At 37.3% G+C, this 18,331-nt stretch overlaps 1 protein-coding gene across 1 annotated transcript; it reads right to left on the bottom strand.

The window, feature by feature from the left end:
* Positions 1-2,092: 2,092 nt before the first annotated feature.
* LOC139733930 (CCR4-NOT transcription complex subunit 7-like) lies at positions 2,093-18,311 on the bottom strand. The gene is made up of 7 exons (XM_071644743.1): positions 18,270-18,311; positions 12,276-12,531; positions 9,703-9,896; positions 8,154-8,315; positions 6,218-6,395; positions 5,201-5,278; positions 2,093-4,078 (listed from the first exon to the last, which is right to left on the bottom strand). Exons 2-7 carry the CDS (start codon positions 12,384-12,386, stop codon positions 3,947-3,949), a joined length of 855 nt encoding a protein of 284 aa, XP_071500844.1. The 5' UTR covers positions 12,387-12,531; positions 18,270-18,311; the 3' UTR covers positions 2,093-3,946.
* Between the last annotated feature and the right edge of the window lie 20 nt (positions 18,312-18,331).

The raw sequence follows: 18,331 nt of genomic DNA, 5'->3' as shown, positions 1-18,331 counted from the left end.
ATTGTTTTTACAGAAAAGTGTACACATGTGTATACAACCGAGTATATGAATATAAGAACGACCCAAGTCCAATTTTTGGCCAAATTTAGTTTGACATGGGAAATTGTAGCTTATGCATGGACTCATCTTGTGTGTGAATGATAAATCCTAATTACCCCCGGAAGTGCCTGAAATGAATGAGTTAAATCTTATATTAATGTAAGAATGAAGGACTTGGGTCATTCTTACATTCATATAATAGCGCCCTCTCTCATCCTTCTCCCATCTCTATAGCAGAATATCATGTACATTTGTATGTGAATCAAAGAACGACCCAAGTCCATATGAATCAAAGAACGACCCAAGTCCACCACACAAAATGGCCTCTCCACAATTAATGTAAATGTTAATTATCATAATAATATATGTTCTAATTTTGTATATACATGTACAATGTTGCCTTCCCATCACAGTTAAATAGAATATTATTGGACAAATAAAAAAGATATGAAGTTTTTTTTAGTTTACTCGAAATGATCTTCCATGGACTTGGGTCGTTCTTATATTCATATACTCAACTGCATTCAACCCCTTAGAATTTGTCTTTGCTACACTTGCTTTAAACTCACTACATACACTGTAGATGTAAAGTTGACAGAATTATGCATGTAAAAGATCACTCTGACAGACAAGGGAACTCAATTCCTTGATTCTTCCATTAATTTCTCTAATGAAGAAAGTCTGTCAAGCAGTCAAGTATTTAGTACATGAAACTAGTTGTATATCTCATTTGAAATACACACACACACACACACACACACACACATACACACACACACACACAAAGACCTGAAAACAAATGTACATACAAGAACTTCATATACATTTATTTACACAATTCTCATACAACTTCTGTTCACTGACTGGCAGAGGCAAAACAGAAAAATTCATGATTTCATATGAAATACGGACCAATGGTGACAAATAAATGATTAAATCTGATGGTGGGGGGGGGGGGGGGGGGCACAGCTTAAAGCAACTGTTGCTGAAATAACACACCATGTTTCAAGTACAGAGTCTGCATCACATCAAATAAAACTGAAGTGCCAAAGCCATCTATGATAAGATTTTTGTGTGACATGTAGAATGAAAAGATTTTTTCTTGCTTTGAAAAGCACATGACCCTACACACCTGTATTAAAAAAAAAAAAAATGTAATTAAACCACAAGACATTGTTACAGCTGCTCAAACCTTTTGTGTATTTGGGAGAGACTTTTCCAGCCTCTCATGAGATTTTCCCCATCAAAATGAAATATGAAAGTCATAAATTGGAATATGTTTTTTATCTGATGATGCATCATAGGATTTTCAAAGTAGAGAATAGTCATGTCTCTAAAAACAATCTGAAAACAGCATATTAAAATCAATAATTAAACAGGTAGTTTGGAGGGAAAGATCTCTCATTGCACTTTTCATGAATTGTAACAGAAACGATACAGCTTAGTTCCTGGTTCCAATGACATAGTCGCACGAGGAGTCATTTAAACAACAAAATATTTGTGTGGCTTGACTTATTTTCAGTTCACTTCTAACTAGCGTGGTGCAAGTGAAAAAAAAAATATCTCGTCTGACAAATACAAATGTATCTTCAATAGGCATCAAAATTAATGCCACTTTGTACAATGTACAAATATCTTACGCCTTCTCATAGAAGTTATATGGGACTACAGCGACAAATAATACCATGACTCCAGAGTCCAAAGATTACAACTTAATGTAGTGCATGAGTCGCCACATAATTTGGTAGTGTCCTGCAGAAAATGTTTTACCCGATTAAGTGGTGTACCTAATTTTCTTGAGAGCATGTTTTACTCACCTCATATATACCACACACTAATTATGCATGTACAATTATAAAGCTTGGTGTAGCACACGCTTTAGAAGCATAACAGGTGGTCTTACTGCAGCAGTCAAGGATCTGTGTCATTTCCAGGTTTTATATCGTCATCCATTGTGTAAAACGACTCTGAAGGTATAAAATGCCTGGTGGCTCTTGAAAGTCTAGAATTTTTGTGATTTTATACACAGATTTCTTTGTAGTTTAGACCGATATGGTTTGCATTAACCAACTGCTCAAAAGCAATGAACCTATTTTCCTTTCACTTACAGATGCAGTATATAATTTGAAATCCATTTGAAGTGTCTAGTGTACAAGTCAGTAACATTTCATTCTCAGCCAAAGATCACACAGGAAACTGACAGCTATACAGTACATAGTTAAGAATGTAGAGCTGCCACATGGTAATTACAAAAGTTTCTTGTGAATTTAAAAAACAAAAACACAAAATAAAACACAAATGACCTTGGCAACTATTGTAACAGGATGTGAGCCATGCAAGATTGAACACAGCTTACAAACATCTGCTCAACACTCATTATTACACCAGTGAGAACATTAACCGAAGTACAAAATTACAAAGTGGGGAAAAAAGGGTGAGGAGTACAAATGATGTAGAGTCTAGACACAATGTTTGTTGTGTGTTCCTTCCATTACCAATTACTAAATGCATACAGACACTGCTAGATGAAAACATTACCTTGTCATATATAAATTGGTCAAGTTCAGTCATTTCAAAAGACACAGGTGAGAAAATATTCCAGGATTATATACCAGGTATTCTCTTCTGGTAACTGGTTTACAATCTTGATGGCAAAGAGCTGTACACAATTCATTATTCCCCTTTTTTCACTTTTGATGCTGTGGCCTGTGGAGCATACATGTACTGTATTTATGTTTGACAAATATATTGGCCCAGACAGTATAGCAAGCCATCAGGTTTAAAGTGCAGCCTTGTGGAGGAAACTGAATCACATTTCCCTATTCATTTCCTCATGGCTGGTTAAGGCCGATATCTGTTCAGTAAAGATTAAAGGGATGGCACAGTATTGGGTGAGATGAGAAGTGAGCTTTTGACTTTTGTAAGAAACCACTTATGAAATGGTACAGAGCATACCATTCTAAGAGGAATTTAAAGTTTATTTGGTGAAAATCGGCTTTGAAATGTACCATTCTAAGAGGAATTCAAAGTTTATTTTATGAAAATCTTTTTCAAAATGGCCGAGTTTTCCAAAAACAAAGTAAAACAAAGCAATCCTAATAAAAGGTAGGTCCAACCTAATTTTTATTCGGATCGCTTTTGTTTTGGATATTTCGGACATTTCAAATTCAATTTTCATCAAATAAAAAATGAATTCCTCTTGGACTTATGTGCTCTTTCATATTTCATGAGGTTTTTCATCATCTCATCAATAAAATTCAGAAACCTGAAGCCAGGTCTCAAACGAAACTATTCCATCCCTTTTATTCACAATACTTTGAGGAAAGCTATGAATGCTTTCTTCCAATAATGATTAATTCCCCAACAGCAATCTCTCAAGGTATCATGGCTCTCTTTCACAGCTTCTCTGACATTCAGCCACTCTTTGATAAGATGGAGCCACCAGATTATTTTGAATTTGTTACTGCTAACATTTTCTCAATATCTCTGCATTTGACATTTGCAAAGAGCATCATCAGATATGACCACACGATTTTCAATTTCTCACAATCTTCACACTATGAATATGCATGGTGAATGATTCTTGATGCTCTAATGGGTCTCACAACATTATAGGGCAGACTAATCCTCAGTTGTTATTGGCCAATCTTGCAGACAAAGTCAAACCCATGCCAAAACAGAGGCACTTTCACTTGGAATCTTTAGCGATGCTGTATGTAGAAGCCCGTGATGCAGATATCATACTCGTGAAAGTGATAAAAAATTCTGCAATTCTGCCACACATTTCGATGAACTCGCCCTGAATGGCTCACGTAATTTCAACAGTTTGAAGGAGAAAATGGGGAACAAACAATTGCTCATCACCAAATTAAAGCCCTATTAGGGTAGAACTGAGAGATTATGAGTGCTATGTTGCTGTTGTGGTTGGAGCTGCACTGTTCTCTTCATTGTATGATGATCCATTCTGCATATATGCTGACCCCAAGCCATAGAGGTGACCGCAATACTTGTCATCATCAATGTTATCTTCAAAATAGCACTGTCACAGAAAAAAGAAAAAAAAGAAGGAAATATAAACATGGTAGTAGGAAGGAACGAACAGAACAAAAAAAAAAAAAAAAAATTAATAATAATCCTTCCACAACAGTCCTGGCAAAAGAAGCTTGATGTTTAAACAAAATAAATAAATAAATATATGAAATTTTTAAAAAAAATCATAATCATCATTCTACAAATAAAATTATCATAAACCTTGAAAATATTGCTAGTATACACTCTTTCAGTTACATATTAAATGAATGTTAACCATAGATTTTGCCAGTGTAGGTATGAATACTAAAAGAAATGTATAGTGCCCCTTCTCACATTTTTCTGATATGTTTTCTACCCATTCAATAATTTCCGACAAGTTCATTATCAAGGGATATCATATAGACAAGTATCAACACTCAAAATATCTAATGTCACAGTGGTATGTTTGATCTGTGCAGTGCATATTTTCTGACTTGACATCCACTTTTGTCACATTACAAATTTACAACCAAGCCCTGCAGAGATAACCAAGCAGAACAAATTTTGCATGTGATAAACAAACAATATTATATACGTATATACACACATTTATTTGTTTATAGTCAAACTCTATTACATTCACAACATATTCCACAACAAGTTAACAAAACCAACTTTCCAATGAAACATTACAATCAGTGATCAAATTAACATGAAGATAGAATGTCCCTAACAATGTACACTGTATTTCCATAAATGCTTTTGATATCTTTAGCACTATTCCCCCCCCCCCCCCCCCCCCCCCGTAAGTCACACATTTTCAATTAAAGTAAATATATTCTTTTTTTCTTTCTGCAAGAAATTTATTCAATAAACATTGCAATAACACAAACTACTTCTTAAATGTTGTAAAGAACCAGAATATTTGTTCCAGCATCGGAGTGGTGTTGTTTCTTGAGCGTCAGTGAATATTTTGATTTACAGCAGTGACATGACAGGAATAGAATATCTGATGCCATAACCCTCACATAAAAAATACATTGTATGTATCATATACCCAGTTTCCTTTCCTGCTAGATCATTTTTCGTTGGTACTCTCTAGGTTGCATGAATGTAACCTACATTGTAATAGAGATACGAAGGTATTTACCTCTCTCATTTTAAGGAATGTCTGGACAGTGAGGAGGCTATCACTTCCTGCTTGGTGTTGGGGTCCTATCCGCTGGATCTAACGTGGAGATAGACAACATCAAATCTTGACATCATTTACCTACAAAATGATATTCTGATCATTCACACAATTTATGCTCGGTTTTAATCACCAAAAGTTAGAATATGGACCCCCCCCCCAAAAAAAAAAAAAAAAAAGAAAAAAAAAAAAGACAGTTTTAATTTGAACATGAATACTGAATGCCTGTGTTATCATTTGCAAAGGGATCAATAAGTCTCAGGCTGAAACATTTATCTGAAGAGTATAATATTGCACTTTGGCAAGAAGGCTTGGTGTAGCTTTAAGCATCATGTCATCACATGTTCAAGTTCATTATCATCGTTTTCCTGAGATTAAAGCTAATAACTTTTTTATCTTAAAAAAGTATGAGGATTTACCTTGTAAGAGAAAGTTAACAACAACAACAACAAAAAGAATCTCGCAGAAGTTAGGACCATCCATAGCTCATTCTAATAGAAACCAGTTCACAGTTAGCATTATCAGTCTGCAACAACCCCTGAATCTCGGACAATTCAAAACATGGATTACCTGGTAATCTTCTAATTAGGAAAAGTTGAAAACAGCCAAGCAAAAATTGGTAATTTATATGTCAGTGCTGCATGAATGGCTTGTTTTGCTGCTAGTAATACGCAAACATGACATGCCCAAAATCGGCAAAGAATATTGCATTTTGTCTGACATAGAATATTTGTGTTCCAGTAAGTTATAAAAACAGTGTAAAACCTCAAGGATCTACTACACTACATGTACTTTCTTGGTATAGATGCATATCCCATTGAAGACTAGTCCTGGTATATTCTGGCAGGTGTCTATGGGAAACGTGTGTTATAGCAAAATTGGCTCGTCCTTGACAGGATATTACTGAGACTTATTTCATTAACTGATTCTCCATGAAAATAATGCTCATGATAAGTGAGACTGGAAGCAGCGACCCACCTGGAGCATGTCTGCTACTTCCTGTAGACCTCCCTTCAGGTCCTTACAGCTCTTCATCAGATATTTCACATCATAGATGCAAGGGAAAAAGATGCGAAGCAACTCAAAGAACTCTGATTCCTCCGATGGAAGGTTGGTGGCGGTCATAGCTTTGATCAGGTAGGCAAAGTCATAGCTACTGCTCAGGTCATAGAGATAAAAGAAATGAAGCATTATCTCTCTTGGTTATATCATGAGTTATATAAATAAGCTCTTCCTGGCAGTGTTTCATTGCACATAGACAAAATTATAGTCTTGAAAGTTCCTGGGTTACAAAGGGAAAATTACACACAAAAATAGAGGCACACACATAACCCTTTAGAATAACACATATTACGGATGCAATACATCTTTCTTCCCCAAAATCTATCATCTGCATGCAATTCAACACATAATCAGTAAGTCTGCCACTGTTATTCACATTTGGATGAAGCTCACAGATCTTGACCACTAACCAGGGATTTCCCTTTAATCTTCTCTGCACAGAAGTTATATTCTTAACCCTAATCAGGCTGGGCTTTTTTGGCTATGCTATATCTGGGGGGGGGGGGGGGGGGGGGGCGGATTCCGCCCCCCCTTCAGATCTCGCCTATGTAACGCGCGATCGCGCCGAAAATCGGCACACGCGACGCCCTCGACGTATTCTATCAAAATGTATGGTTGCTTTCTCCGAAAATTTTTTCTTATATTTTATATTAATTAATTATTGTAATTTATGCATAAAATCAGTTTTGGGCTCTAAATCACTTATTAATGCTCCAATTAAGCTAATTTCTTTTTTAAAATGTTTCTTGTATCATTCTTCTGAGACATAGGATAAAAAAAAATCTGTATCGAAATTAATTTCTTATGTATTTTATTGTTTTTTGAATTTCTTATGTATTTCATTGTTTTTTGACCTTTTGTTTTTGTTTGTTTTTTGGCCAAAATTTGTCACAGACATTTTTCGAAGCATTATTATGCTAAAATAAATTAATTTCGGCCATTCTAAGTGAAGATATGAATTTTTATGTGAATTAATTGAAAAAACACAATTTGCATTGGATTTGTACACAAAATCACGTTTTGGAGCAATTTTTGGGTTGACAAATTTTTTTCGAACGGATTTACTCTTATCCATTATATCAATGTATCATTGGATTTATGGGGTAAGTCCATCATAATTTTTTTGTTCTTAATTGAACCAGAAAATGAGAGGAAAAGGATACTGATAGTTTGAAATTTGATTACTATAAAATTTTGAAGGTATGACCAATAGAGATTGTTGATGACTCTGTGATGTATCAAATGAGCTCATCTTCCATTTGCCATGAGCAGAAAATTCTCTCTTTTTTTCCCCTCGTGTATTGCTGACAGAATATACTAGGTGTTACAAAAAACATTTCCCACTTTTGATCCTTAATAGTTCAAAAACTATACATCAGTTAACACTGACATTGATATGAGCAATAGCTGAATAATGTACAATATTGTTGGAGGCAATTTTAAAATGAAAGCATGATTCAGTTTCATTAAATTAAAAATTCATTTTTCAGTTAGATTTCAGATTTTGCTCTATTTTCAACCCTCTGTGCAAATTCCACAGAAGTCACTTGGTGTGTATGGGAATGTGAAGTTGACACCCAGACAATGATGGACAGTACTCACATCTTGCCTAGACGTTCAAGATGTGGTGCCATTTTTCCTCAGCTTCATTCTAGGCAAACTATGTTAAAGCCATATTTTGTGTCCTTTTCGCTTTAAGACGTTTAATTACATAGTTTAGTTCTAAGTATCATTTTACAAGAGGTTACTGGCTGCACTGCATGTATATTGTACAATTGTATGTTTTCCACAAATAGTTCCTGCCAAAATATTCTTAGCAGTCACTGGATATGAAATCGTATGACTATCTTACCTGTGAAATGTGACCCACTTGACATTCTCATTCAAGACTACACCTGATGTCATGAGCAGCTCAGCAAACTGATCCACCTCAATGCCTTCATCCTCATGCTTCTTGAACTGGATGCCAGACCCTGAGAGAAGCTCAATGGAGTCTTTGGCATACATGTCTTCACTGGAACAAATCATATTTCACAAGAGGACTTAGATTAAAAACATACCAACTTGACAGAACACAAAGTGGTTTGAAATGCATTATTGCACTGGAATAGACGAGACAAAAAAATAACAAATTCCTCACCTTGCTGGGCAATTAAACTATAGGAGAGAGCAAGGGGTACCATTTTAGGAGACACACACCGAAAACGTTCTTCTGGTAGGTTTCCATAACAACATACCTGTTCATGCGCCAAGGGGGCTGTTTAAATCCAAGCACAAAATTGTTGAGCGGTGTGTCATTTTGTTTAAAGTATTGAGCATGTGTGTTGAGTTTATCAAAAGAATACTGCAAGAGCATTTTTACAAAAGGGTTGTAGGGGTAATGTTGGGGTTATTACCCAAGGTGGCTAGGGTGGAATTTGACAAAAGTTACCACGTCAACATCTGAGCAACATTTTGCCGAGATTGTTCTAACAGGCAGGGTACAAAAAGATTGCCCAGACGTTGTCGCGATAACTATGGTTTGAAAGAATCTGAGTAAAACAAGGCTTTGGAAAGCATAATGTCAGGGTGACAGATGAATTCCTCTTGGCTGTCTTCAGGGATATGCCTTGATAACAAGTGTATAATATGCTCATTGCTGCCTCATAGTTGTTCTGTTTTGTATCATGTGCTATCTTTCAAAATATAATATTTGATAGAGAAAACAAACAGTTACACAGTGTCCTACTAATGGTCACCTTCACTTACACTATATACCCAGTATACCATATTCCATCAAAATCCAAATGAGTACCCCGTACACTCTCAGCGATACAAAAATCATCAAATGATTTTTCTTGCAATTAACAGAAAATCATGAAAATGTCACGACACTGTCCTGTTTATTATGTTAGAACATTGTGTAATTTATATGGTATGACAAATGACAGTTGGTCATAAGTGTTGCATTCACTGGCCACTGATGAGTAAGAGAGATCTCTACTGTGACTTAAACATGGATTTCATCCTTCACTAGAAGACTGGTGCATACTGCATGACAATGGTGGTTTTAATCTTCTTCTTCTTTAATTTTTCTGTTGTTTTAGTTTGGGGTGTTTTTTTTCTGAATATACACTGGTAACAGAACATTATGATGCCCAAGACCAGCATACATGTATGCTATGAAAAAAATAAAAGGATAAACAATCATAAAATTTATCTGAATGGTATCTCACAGTTGATATGTTCCAACGTAAAGTGAATCAAAAACTCTCTAATAGTTTTGATGGTTTCTGAAGACAGTACTTTCACTTCAACTTCACACTTAGGTTCCAACAACATTGAGAAAGAAGAAAGTTCCATCTACATTCGAGGAACTGTAACAGAACAGATTTTAAGCAATATTGCACATAAGCACAGACCTGAGATTGAATCTGAAGTTGAACTGAAATGTAGATCCTCCCTTTGGAAAGTTGCCTTGTTCATCACAGAATGTGATTCCCAGCTGGATGATTTTCAACAGGTCCACATTGCAGCGGTGAAGTTGGTATTGGTACTCTGAGTTGGTGCGGAACTCACCCAGTGGCCTCGCTACCACACCAGGGAATTCTGTGTCCTGCATTTCAATCACAAATTGCATTATAGCCAACATCTCTCTTCTGCTGTATTAGGTACATTTCCACATTTAAGGAGCCATTTCTAAAAGGGATGTCCAGTCATTTTCTGTTTCCTTTGTGAATTACCCCCCCCCCCCCCCCCCCCCCCCCATACAATGTGATCATTTAGACCACTTCAATGAGAGAGAGTTTGCCCCCAAATCACTATAAAGAAGCAATCTATTAGAATTTTGGCCAAAATGATCATTTTAAGGCAAACATAGTTGAGCTCAGACTTTTGACATAACAATCACCATTGCAGATGACTCACTGGATTTACACTAATTTAATTCACTCAAAACAACTTAAGTAAGAGGATAGAAACATTAACCTTGTTAGTACAGAATAAATTCTCAAATAATAGCAGTTTTCATAAATACTACAAGTGCATACACAAATACATATGTAATCAGTAAAGTGTAGAGGAGAGTAAACGTTTACATGAATAATCACAGGAATAGTGTGCACAGAAAACCCAAAGTACAAACACCTGCTCAAATGAAAGCCATCAGTCATTTCCTCAACAATCATCATGGGGATCTTAAAGGGTGTGTACAGTTCTGGTCAAGGTGAAGATTTAGCTTTTAACGTTTTGTGAGATATTCAGAAACCACTCTATGAGATGTCAAAGAGCATGCAATTCTAAGGGGTATCAAAAGTTTATTCGATGAAAATCGGTTTTGAAATGGCTGAGATATCCAAAAACAAGGTGAAACAAAGAGGTACTAATAAAGTTGGGGCATGTCGCCTTTTATTATTAGCACTTTTTTTGGATATCTCAGCCATTTAAAAAATAATTTTCATCAAATAAACGTTGAATCCTTCTTAAAATTACATGCTCTTTCATATTTCATAAGAGGCTTTTCATTATCTCACTTAGGAATGTTCAAAACATGAATCCCTACCTCAACCAGTACTGTACAGTCCCTTTAAAGGGAAGCAGTCCTGAGATTTTCACTGTACTGATAATTAAGAAGAGTAAAAAATATAACCTTTCACCAATTTATACGCGTGGACATCAAAAATTGTCTCCGTACGCAATTTTTAAAGAATAATTCCTGCAAGCGATCGTGTAAGAGCCTGCCAAAAGGTGCAACGTCATTGATGCCCTACTCTCAAGTTGACAGCCGTGCCTCAGAAAACCAATTTAAGTGTTCAAAATGATCATATCTGATTTTTTTCATAAAATGTGACAATATGTGGTTTTATTATTTCAAACAAAATATTTCAAGCTTATTTATATATACAATTAATATGAAAATAAATAGTAAACATGTATTTATAAATAACTAGGGATGACGAGCAGAACACCGCTGGAAAGAGTTGTGCATCGATGACGTATGACTCTCCGCCAAGACTTGCTCATTTGCAGAGTCACACTTTTTTAATCGAAATGTACGAGCTTATTTGGTGATTTGAAAGTTTGTTTTTGATGAAAGTAGTTCATTGGAGGTACCAACAACAACATATTTTTTTAATTTCGCGAGGACTGCGTCCCTTTAACTGACATTATGGGTAACCTATCCCAATACCTATTTTGGTAAGAAATGGGGAAAACATATTGAAATATACCTGGTATAAGTATGATGTACAGTGTAGGTACTTTTTTATAGCAACAGATTGAAACTTGAATATGTCTAGAGGAAAAGGTCATCCCCCAAGAATAAAATCAAACAAAGTATAGTTTCCCACCTGTACACATACCTCTCTGATGCGACAAAAGTCACCTTGTTTTCTACAACAAGCCCTATATCATCAGAACTAACTCCATGTCATTACATGTACATGACAGCCTGTTCAGATGAAATCATGCATCAGACTCATTGGCAATCTCTCTAAATGATAGCATTGTTGTATAGTGTGGATGGCACATGTAGATTGTAGACTCCTATGGGTCCAGTGGTTTGATTCCTGCTCAGTGTATATACAATGTAATCTGACCAGGGTGTTTGCCCATCATGTCCCTCCTTGACCTGTATGTGTGTCATGAATATCTATATCACTAAAAAAATAATAACAAAAAATAAAAAAAACTTTGATGTCTAGGTAAGAATATCAGCTCCATAGAATATGTACCAATGTAATATTCAATATACCCCCTCACCCACACACACACACAGACACCTTCGACACGAAAGACTCTTTTATCAAATGCAAAATATGCAACATATCAAATAATTAAAATCAAAGTGTCATTTGGGAAAAACTAAAAAATAATTCACGACATCATGGAACAAAACACAGAAGTGGGGTAAATATTACAATAGCCTCTAAGTTGACTAAAAAAAACAGTTGTTGGAAAATCATACTCTCTCTTGTAGAATAAGAGAGTTTCTTACCATTGCTACGTATTTGTATTTCTGGGTGATGACTCTGATCTTCTTGAAGACATCCTCTAAGTTGTTTGTCCAAACATCCACAATAGAGGGCTCATTTGTCTGCGTTGGCATTACGATGGCTCCACTCTTCTCCTTTTCCTTTGCCTAAATTTACCACAGAAGTTCCACTGGTTCTTGTTCCTTTTTTTTTTTTCCTCCTTGAACTTTCTGCTAAAGCATTTTCTCCGTGCAATGTCGCCAGTCTTGTGAGTTCAACCTACATGTATGACATAATTATTGTGACAATCACAAGTTAGAAATGGGCATTTCCACTGTAAAAGGGTAAATTTCAGGGATGTCACTTTAGTTTGTGTTTCCAGTGTGCATTATCCCCAATATAGTATGATGTTTTAGAACAGTTTAATGAGAGATAACTCTGCTCCAAATAAAATCTTTGCCACTTTGATATGGAAAATGTTGGTGTAACTTAAGCAATGCTGGACGGACATCTAGATGTTGTACTACTTACTAACATATGAAGGTCAAATTTATGAATGAATGCTCATTGAAAATTTTTTGTTTTTCAACTGAATGACCTAATAGTAAATTGATTAGAAAAGAAGTGCTCGTGTACTTTTGCACCAACTTGTTAATTGATTTCCAAACATGCACAAACTCACTCAAATTTAAATGTTAACTACAACCAAGAATACTTGCATCTGAGCGAGACCAAAGTCTAGTGAAAGTGGAGTATTCGCCTTTTTTACCCTTATAATTTTACTCATGTCGGAATAACTCAATCGCAGCTCTGCGCTGCGCTGCATACAAGTAGATCGGCAGTATGGTACAAAGACGTTCACAGCGGCGAGGGCTTACACAGTGGTGCAGTTGGTCGGTTACAAGTAATCTGAACGTAGCAATCGCAATGATTTTTCAAAAATGCAAACTTTTTCCCTTTCCCTCAGCTTGTACCAGGTCTTGCAGTAGCGACTGAGGTTTGAGGTTGTGGTTGTTGTTGGGTGTGTTTGCGTGAGTGTGTGTGTATGTGTGTGTGTGTGAGAGAGAGGGAGGGAGAGAAAGAGAGGGTATGTGCTTGAATGAAATAAAATTGTGAAAAATGTGACTATATGACAGTGGTAAAAGAATAATATAGAGACACAATGGAAAAAGGGGGAGGGAAATTACTAAATGATAGCCACTGAATTTTTTTTAGGCAAACCTGGAAACAATAAAGCAAGATTTACAAACTATAAAATACTTAAAAGAAGAAAGATAAAGGAACAGAACAAAGAAGTATTAAAAACTTCCATTAAAAAGGAAAGACAGGGATATATGGATGTAGAAAAAGAGAAAAAAAAACCAGACTGAAAAGGAAAAAGTGAATATAGGACTAGGAGAAGAGAAATGAATTGAAACTGAAGGAAAAGGGAGATGAAAAGGAAGGAAACAGAGAATCATACAGGTTGAAAAGGAAATAAAGACAAAGATACATACAAAGAAGACAGTAAGGAAAGATATATTGGAGAGGAAAGAAAGACTCAAGGGTAGATGGAAGGAAAGATAACCAGAAGTAAACAAAGAACAGATCTAGGCAGAAAGAAAAATTGAACAGTAAATTAAAAAAGTTAGATAGGAATAAAATGAAAGAAAAAATAGATTAATACCATTAGGAAGGAAGGGTAAAGTTAGGAATACTTGAAAATGTAAGAAAATGGACAGAAGGAAAGCTAACAAAAACATAGAAAGATGTATGGGAATGCATATTGCAGCAAAAAACACACATACACTCAACTGCAGAGTACAGTTGTACATCATACAATCGCTACTGCATGATTTGGCTGAAAGGGAAAAGCAACTTTAGCTTTCCAAAGGCGCTGTAGTGTAGAAAAAGCTCAGATCAACTGTCAATGATCGACGGTCAACGGTCATTGCATGCGCTGAACGTACCGACTGTTCGTGTGCAGAGCTGCATTTCAAGCGATCAGTTTATTCCGGCACTCGTATAAGCGTCAAAACGTTACTTCTACCACTTGTACCAGACTTTGCAGACTCAGATGAAATTATTTTAGGTTATTTAATATACACTTGTAGACCTAGAACCCCTCCTATCTATAGAAGTTGGTGCATATTCAGTACAGGTGTACAGATCATATTTGGCGAGGTGGTGCAAGAAAGTAAACTAGCACCGGAAAAGGTGGTACCTAAAATTCTGTTTAACAAGTGCTTTATACCATTTCAGGCATACTCATGAAATACGCCCCATCACTGCCCGTTATTTCTTAAATTTAAACATCAGCTGACAGTGGTGAACGCACGCAACAACATGGAAAGACAAAACTCACTATTTGTCTGTCCATGTTACCCATGTTTATAAAACACCTAAAAAGGATGTAGCTATCCGAGTGGTCGATTGCCCATCACGTGACATTTAGCTAAAAGTTCCACAGCACGCTGTGGCTGTCAGCTGTGCACTTTTGTTTGAGCAAAATCGGATAGCGCATGGCTGACGTCACCCACTTCCACTGACTCCTGTGTTAAACTCACGATTGACTCACTTTTTGTTCCACTTGACGGCTCTGATGTCACAATAAATAAACATTTGCCACGCACACTCAACAATTACAAGCGCACTTTAATACTAGCGCGTACTTTTATGTAGTCACTCATTTTTAGTAAACAACTTCAACCGATCGGCTTCGCACGATCGCATACGTACATACATGTACACGGTGACTGTGACTGTGCAGACAGCTACTCATTCGTCTTTCACACAAAATGGTTGCCATTTCTGTACTTAATAATTCAAGAATCTGTGTGGACCACATCTGTTGATGTTCTAGAACTCTAGGTGTTGTTCAAAACGAACAGTGCAGTGTATGGTCCTTACTCATGCAATGGAACAAGATTTCACACTCTGTGATGAGGCGCATTATTGGCCTAGAATAGAGCGCCACTATCTTTCACCTCATGTGAAATCTTGTATTTCAATATTTTCATCTTATTCTTACTCATGACCATTCCCTATTTGTATAATGATGTAATGTACCCGACGTTCACCAAGTAATCTAGAATCTAGTAACCGTTTGGATACTAGGATACTAGGATTGTTATCTCATTGTGCTCTTGTGCTGGTTATACGCTGGTTTAGCTCTAGTAAATAGACCTACAATGTAGTACTAGTATAGAGATCTACGTTGTTAAAAAAGTCTGGGTATCCTAACAATAAACAATTTAAAAAACTTGTTGGATAGACATTGGAGAGGGGAAAATTCAAAACCTCTGCTCCTCAATGCACATAAAGGCTAAAGGCAATGAAGTTTAACTTAATAATTCTAGAGTAGTATTTAATGATGAGACCGGAATAGGCCGAACAGGGTCCAGCAGTAGTCCTCTACATCTGTACGACCGTATCAGATGTGATGTGATATGACTGATGTGATCGTGGTGATGAAAGTCTGTTTATGGTAGACTGTACTCCCTGTAGTGTAGTGCAGTAGGTCAGTAAACAAAAAGAATATAACACTCAACAGTTAGAAGCTAGCGCTAAAACTAAAAGAGGGCTTACTCCCGCGATTTCGCGTAGTACTAGTGCGCTCATAGGCGAATTACGGGCGCCATTGAGCCATTGCATTAAAGGTAAGAGACCGATATAGGGCGTATATTTACGTTATCATAATCACTAAATCAGTGCCGTATCACTGGGCCCTCGTATTTCTGTCTCCTTTTCATTATTTTTTCCTTTTTGGGGGGCATACAGGGGAAGAGATGTAACATTTTATAGTCTACTTCTTAGGATCTTGTTTTGTCGTACAAGGTTTCGTACAGACAGAAGTATTATTCCTGTATAACGTGTTACAACTCCAATCCCGAAATCCATTGCATTTGAAGAAATGTCATTTTCCAATCTGCAGTCCCACAATTACAAAGTTTGTTTGACATGTTTGAGCTAAAGAAAAGGGCATAGCCCGAACTATGTTTCGGGAGGGAGATAGAAAGAGATAGGGCCTAGACGGCGTTTGTCAGCTCAGCTCAAACACAAATAGTTACATACAATGTCACAATGACCAATCCAATGGGTGATTTCAAGTTCGGTGCTAGTGTTAGTGCTAGTGCTAGCCCACGAATAATAGCGTTAAATCGAGCTCCAACACCGACGGTCAGATTAACGAGGCGATACCGATCAAAATTATCGATCACCAGCACTAGGTGTTGGAATCACAGCACCGCGAGCTCCGCGGTAATTGCGCGACGAAAAAAGTTATTGCGCGTGATTACAGTCAAATATTACAAGATGTAGCCAAAATTGCGTAGTTTTAGAGACATAGTGAGGAAGTCATATTAAAATGCCACAAATTTCATCCACTCCCCAAAATACAACTATCTTAATTTTGCTCCCAGGCTCAGATTTATGAAGCCATGTTGAGAGTGTTCGTGTACGTTTCGTGGGCGACCACTGTATTAGCATAGACTTTGCACGTAAAACGTGCATCTATTATGGACGTGAATAAGAGTCTCGCACGGCAACGCTAACACCAGCACCGAACTTGAAATGACAAAAATGTTAATCCCTAGGGGCTAGTGATTAGTGTTAGTCAATGGCGAAAAAGCACGTAAATCGCTAACACAAACGGCGGAGCTCGGTTCAGCAGACGACATTCAACACCGAGCCAAACACCAGCAACCGGAAATACGTCATAATTTTGAGGTCAACTCCCAACACCGACGTGATTTCAAGTTCGGTTTTATCGCCGGTGCTAGTGCTATCTCAGCACTAGCACTAGCACTAGCACCGAACTTGAAATCACCCAATGTGGCAATGACAATGTGCAGTGCTGCAGCTGTGAAACTTTGATAGGCCTATTCGCATTCGTTGAAGCAGCATGCGCAGCACTGAATGAAATGACTGACTGTACGGCACGTACGTAGTCGCACTCGTAGTATACTTATTGTACGTACCGGTACTAATGCAATGAGCGACCCTCTCCCAGCGTACATGATTTAGCAAAGTAAAGCAGTGTACAGTAGGGTCTACATTAACTGCGACCAGCCCCAACACGCAGTGTTGGGGCTGCGCATTGTAGCAGACATGATCATGACAGGCGAAGTATAGCGCCTAAAAATCAATATGAAATCGCAAAAATTCTGCAATATGAAGACTTACAGGTGAAGATGTAATGTTGAAGACTGACTGCGTTCAACTTTTGGTTCTGGCAATAGTCCCTTTCTGCTCGGTTTGATGAGTTAAATGCGACTCGGTCGAGAGGAACTCGGGAGAACTACATCTTATACAGTCAATGGATTTGAGATTTGTGCGCATGCGCTGGCCGTCAAGTCGTGTAGCTTTGTGGCAAGGCCTTATCATACTGTTGGCAAACCCTCTCGCTGTATATTGCGTTGCTTTCTGGGTGGGTGCGCGCGCGCAGGCCTTGTCAGAAGGCTAAACGCATTGCGACTCCGCCAGCACATGAATATTTACGTGCGCAGTGTACTGCATACTGATTTCGAAAATGGTGAATGGGATGGGGAGCTAGGACTACGGACCCGTGTATGGCCGTGAAAAAAACGTTTTTTCAAGATCATTGGACCAGTGTGAACAAGAACAAGGTGAACGAAGGGTATTAATTAGATAAGAATCTTATGTATACTATAAAAGTACGTTTTTTCCTCGTGATATTCGAAACTTACGGAGGTGCGAAAATCTGTGACAGACTGTGTATGTTTTTCAAGCTTACCGATATAGCACTCTATTGACTCAGGACGCTCCCACAGTGTGTAACTGTATACGGAGCGTCCCTGGGTTAGGTCTACATGTAACATGGAAAAATCGTGATCACCGAGAGTCTACTACTAGTACTTGAAGTTGAACAACACATTGTAAATTACCCTTCAGATCCATGAAAATTGTGATAGGGATGCTCTCCTCGTCACAAATTTTTCAGTGTCACAATCAATGTGTAGTCTTTCCATTCACTAACAAGTTCTAGTGATTTTCAAGCATTTTTATGTCATACTTACCCCTCCGTCCACCAGCAGCGTTCATCGTTCCTTGGCCTTTCGTGATTGTCCTGTACATTTTA

Source organism: Diadema antillarum, unplaced genomic scaffold (assembly GCF_040938485.1).
Source record: "Diadema antillarum isolate AM-2024a unplaced genomic scaffold, OU_Dant_1.0 seq00000506_RagTag, whole genome shotgun sequence".
Taxonomy (NCBI): domain Eukaryota; kingdom Metazoa; phylum Echinodermata; class Echinoidea; order Diadematoida; family Diadematidae; genus Diadema; species Diadema antillarum.
The sequence above is the reverse complement of the archived record's forward strand: the minus strand, read 5'-3'. Positions and strand labels throughout refer to the sequence as shown.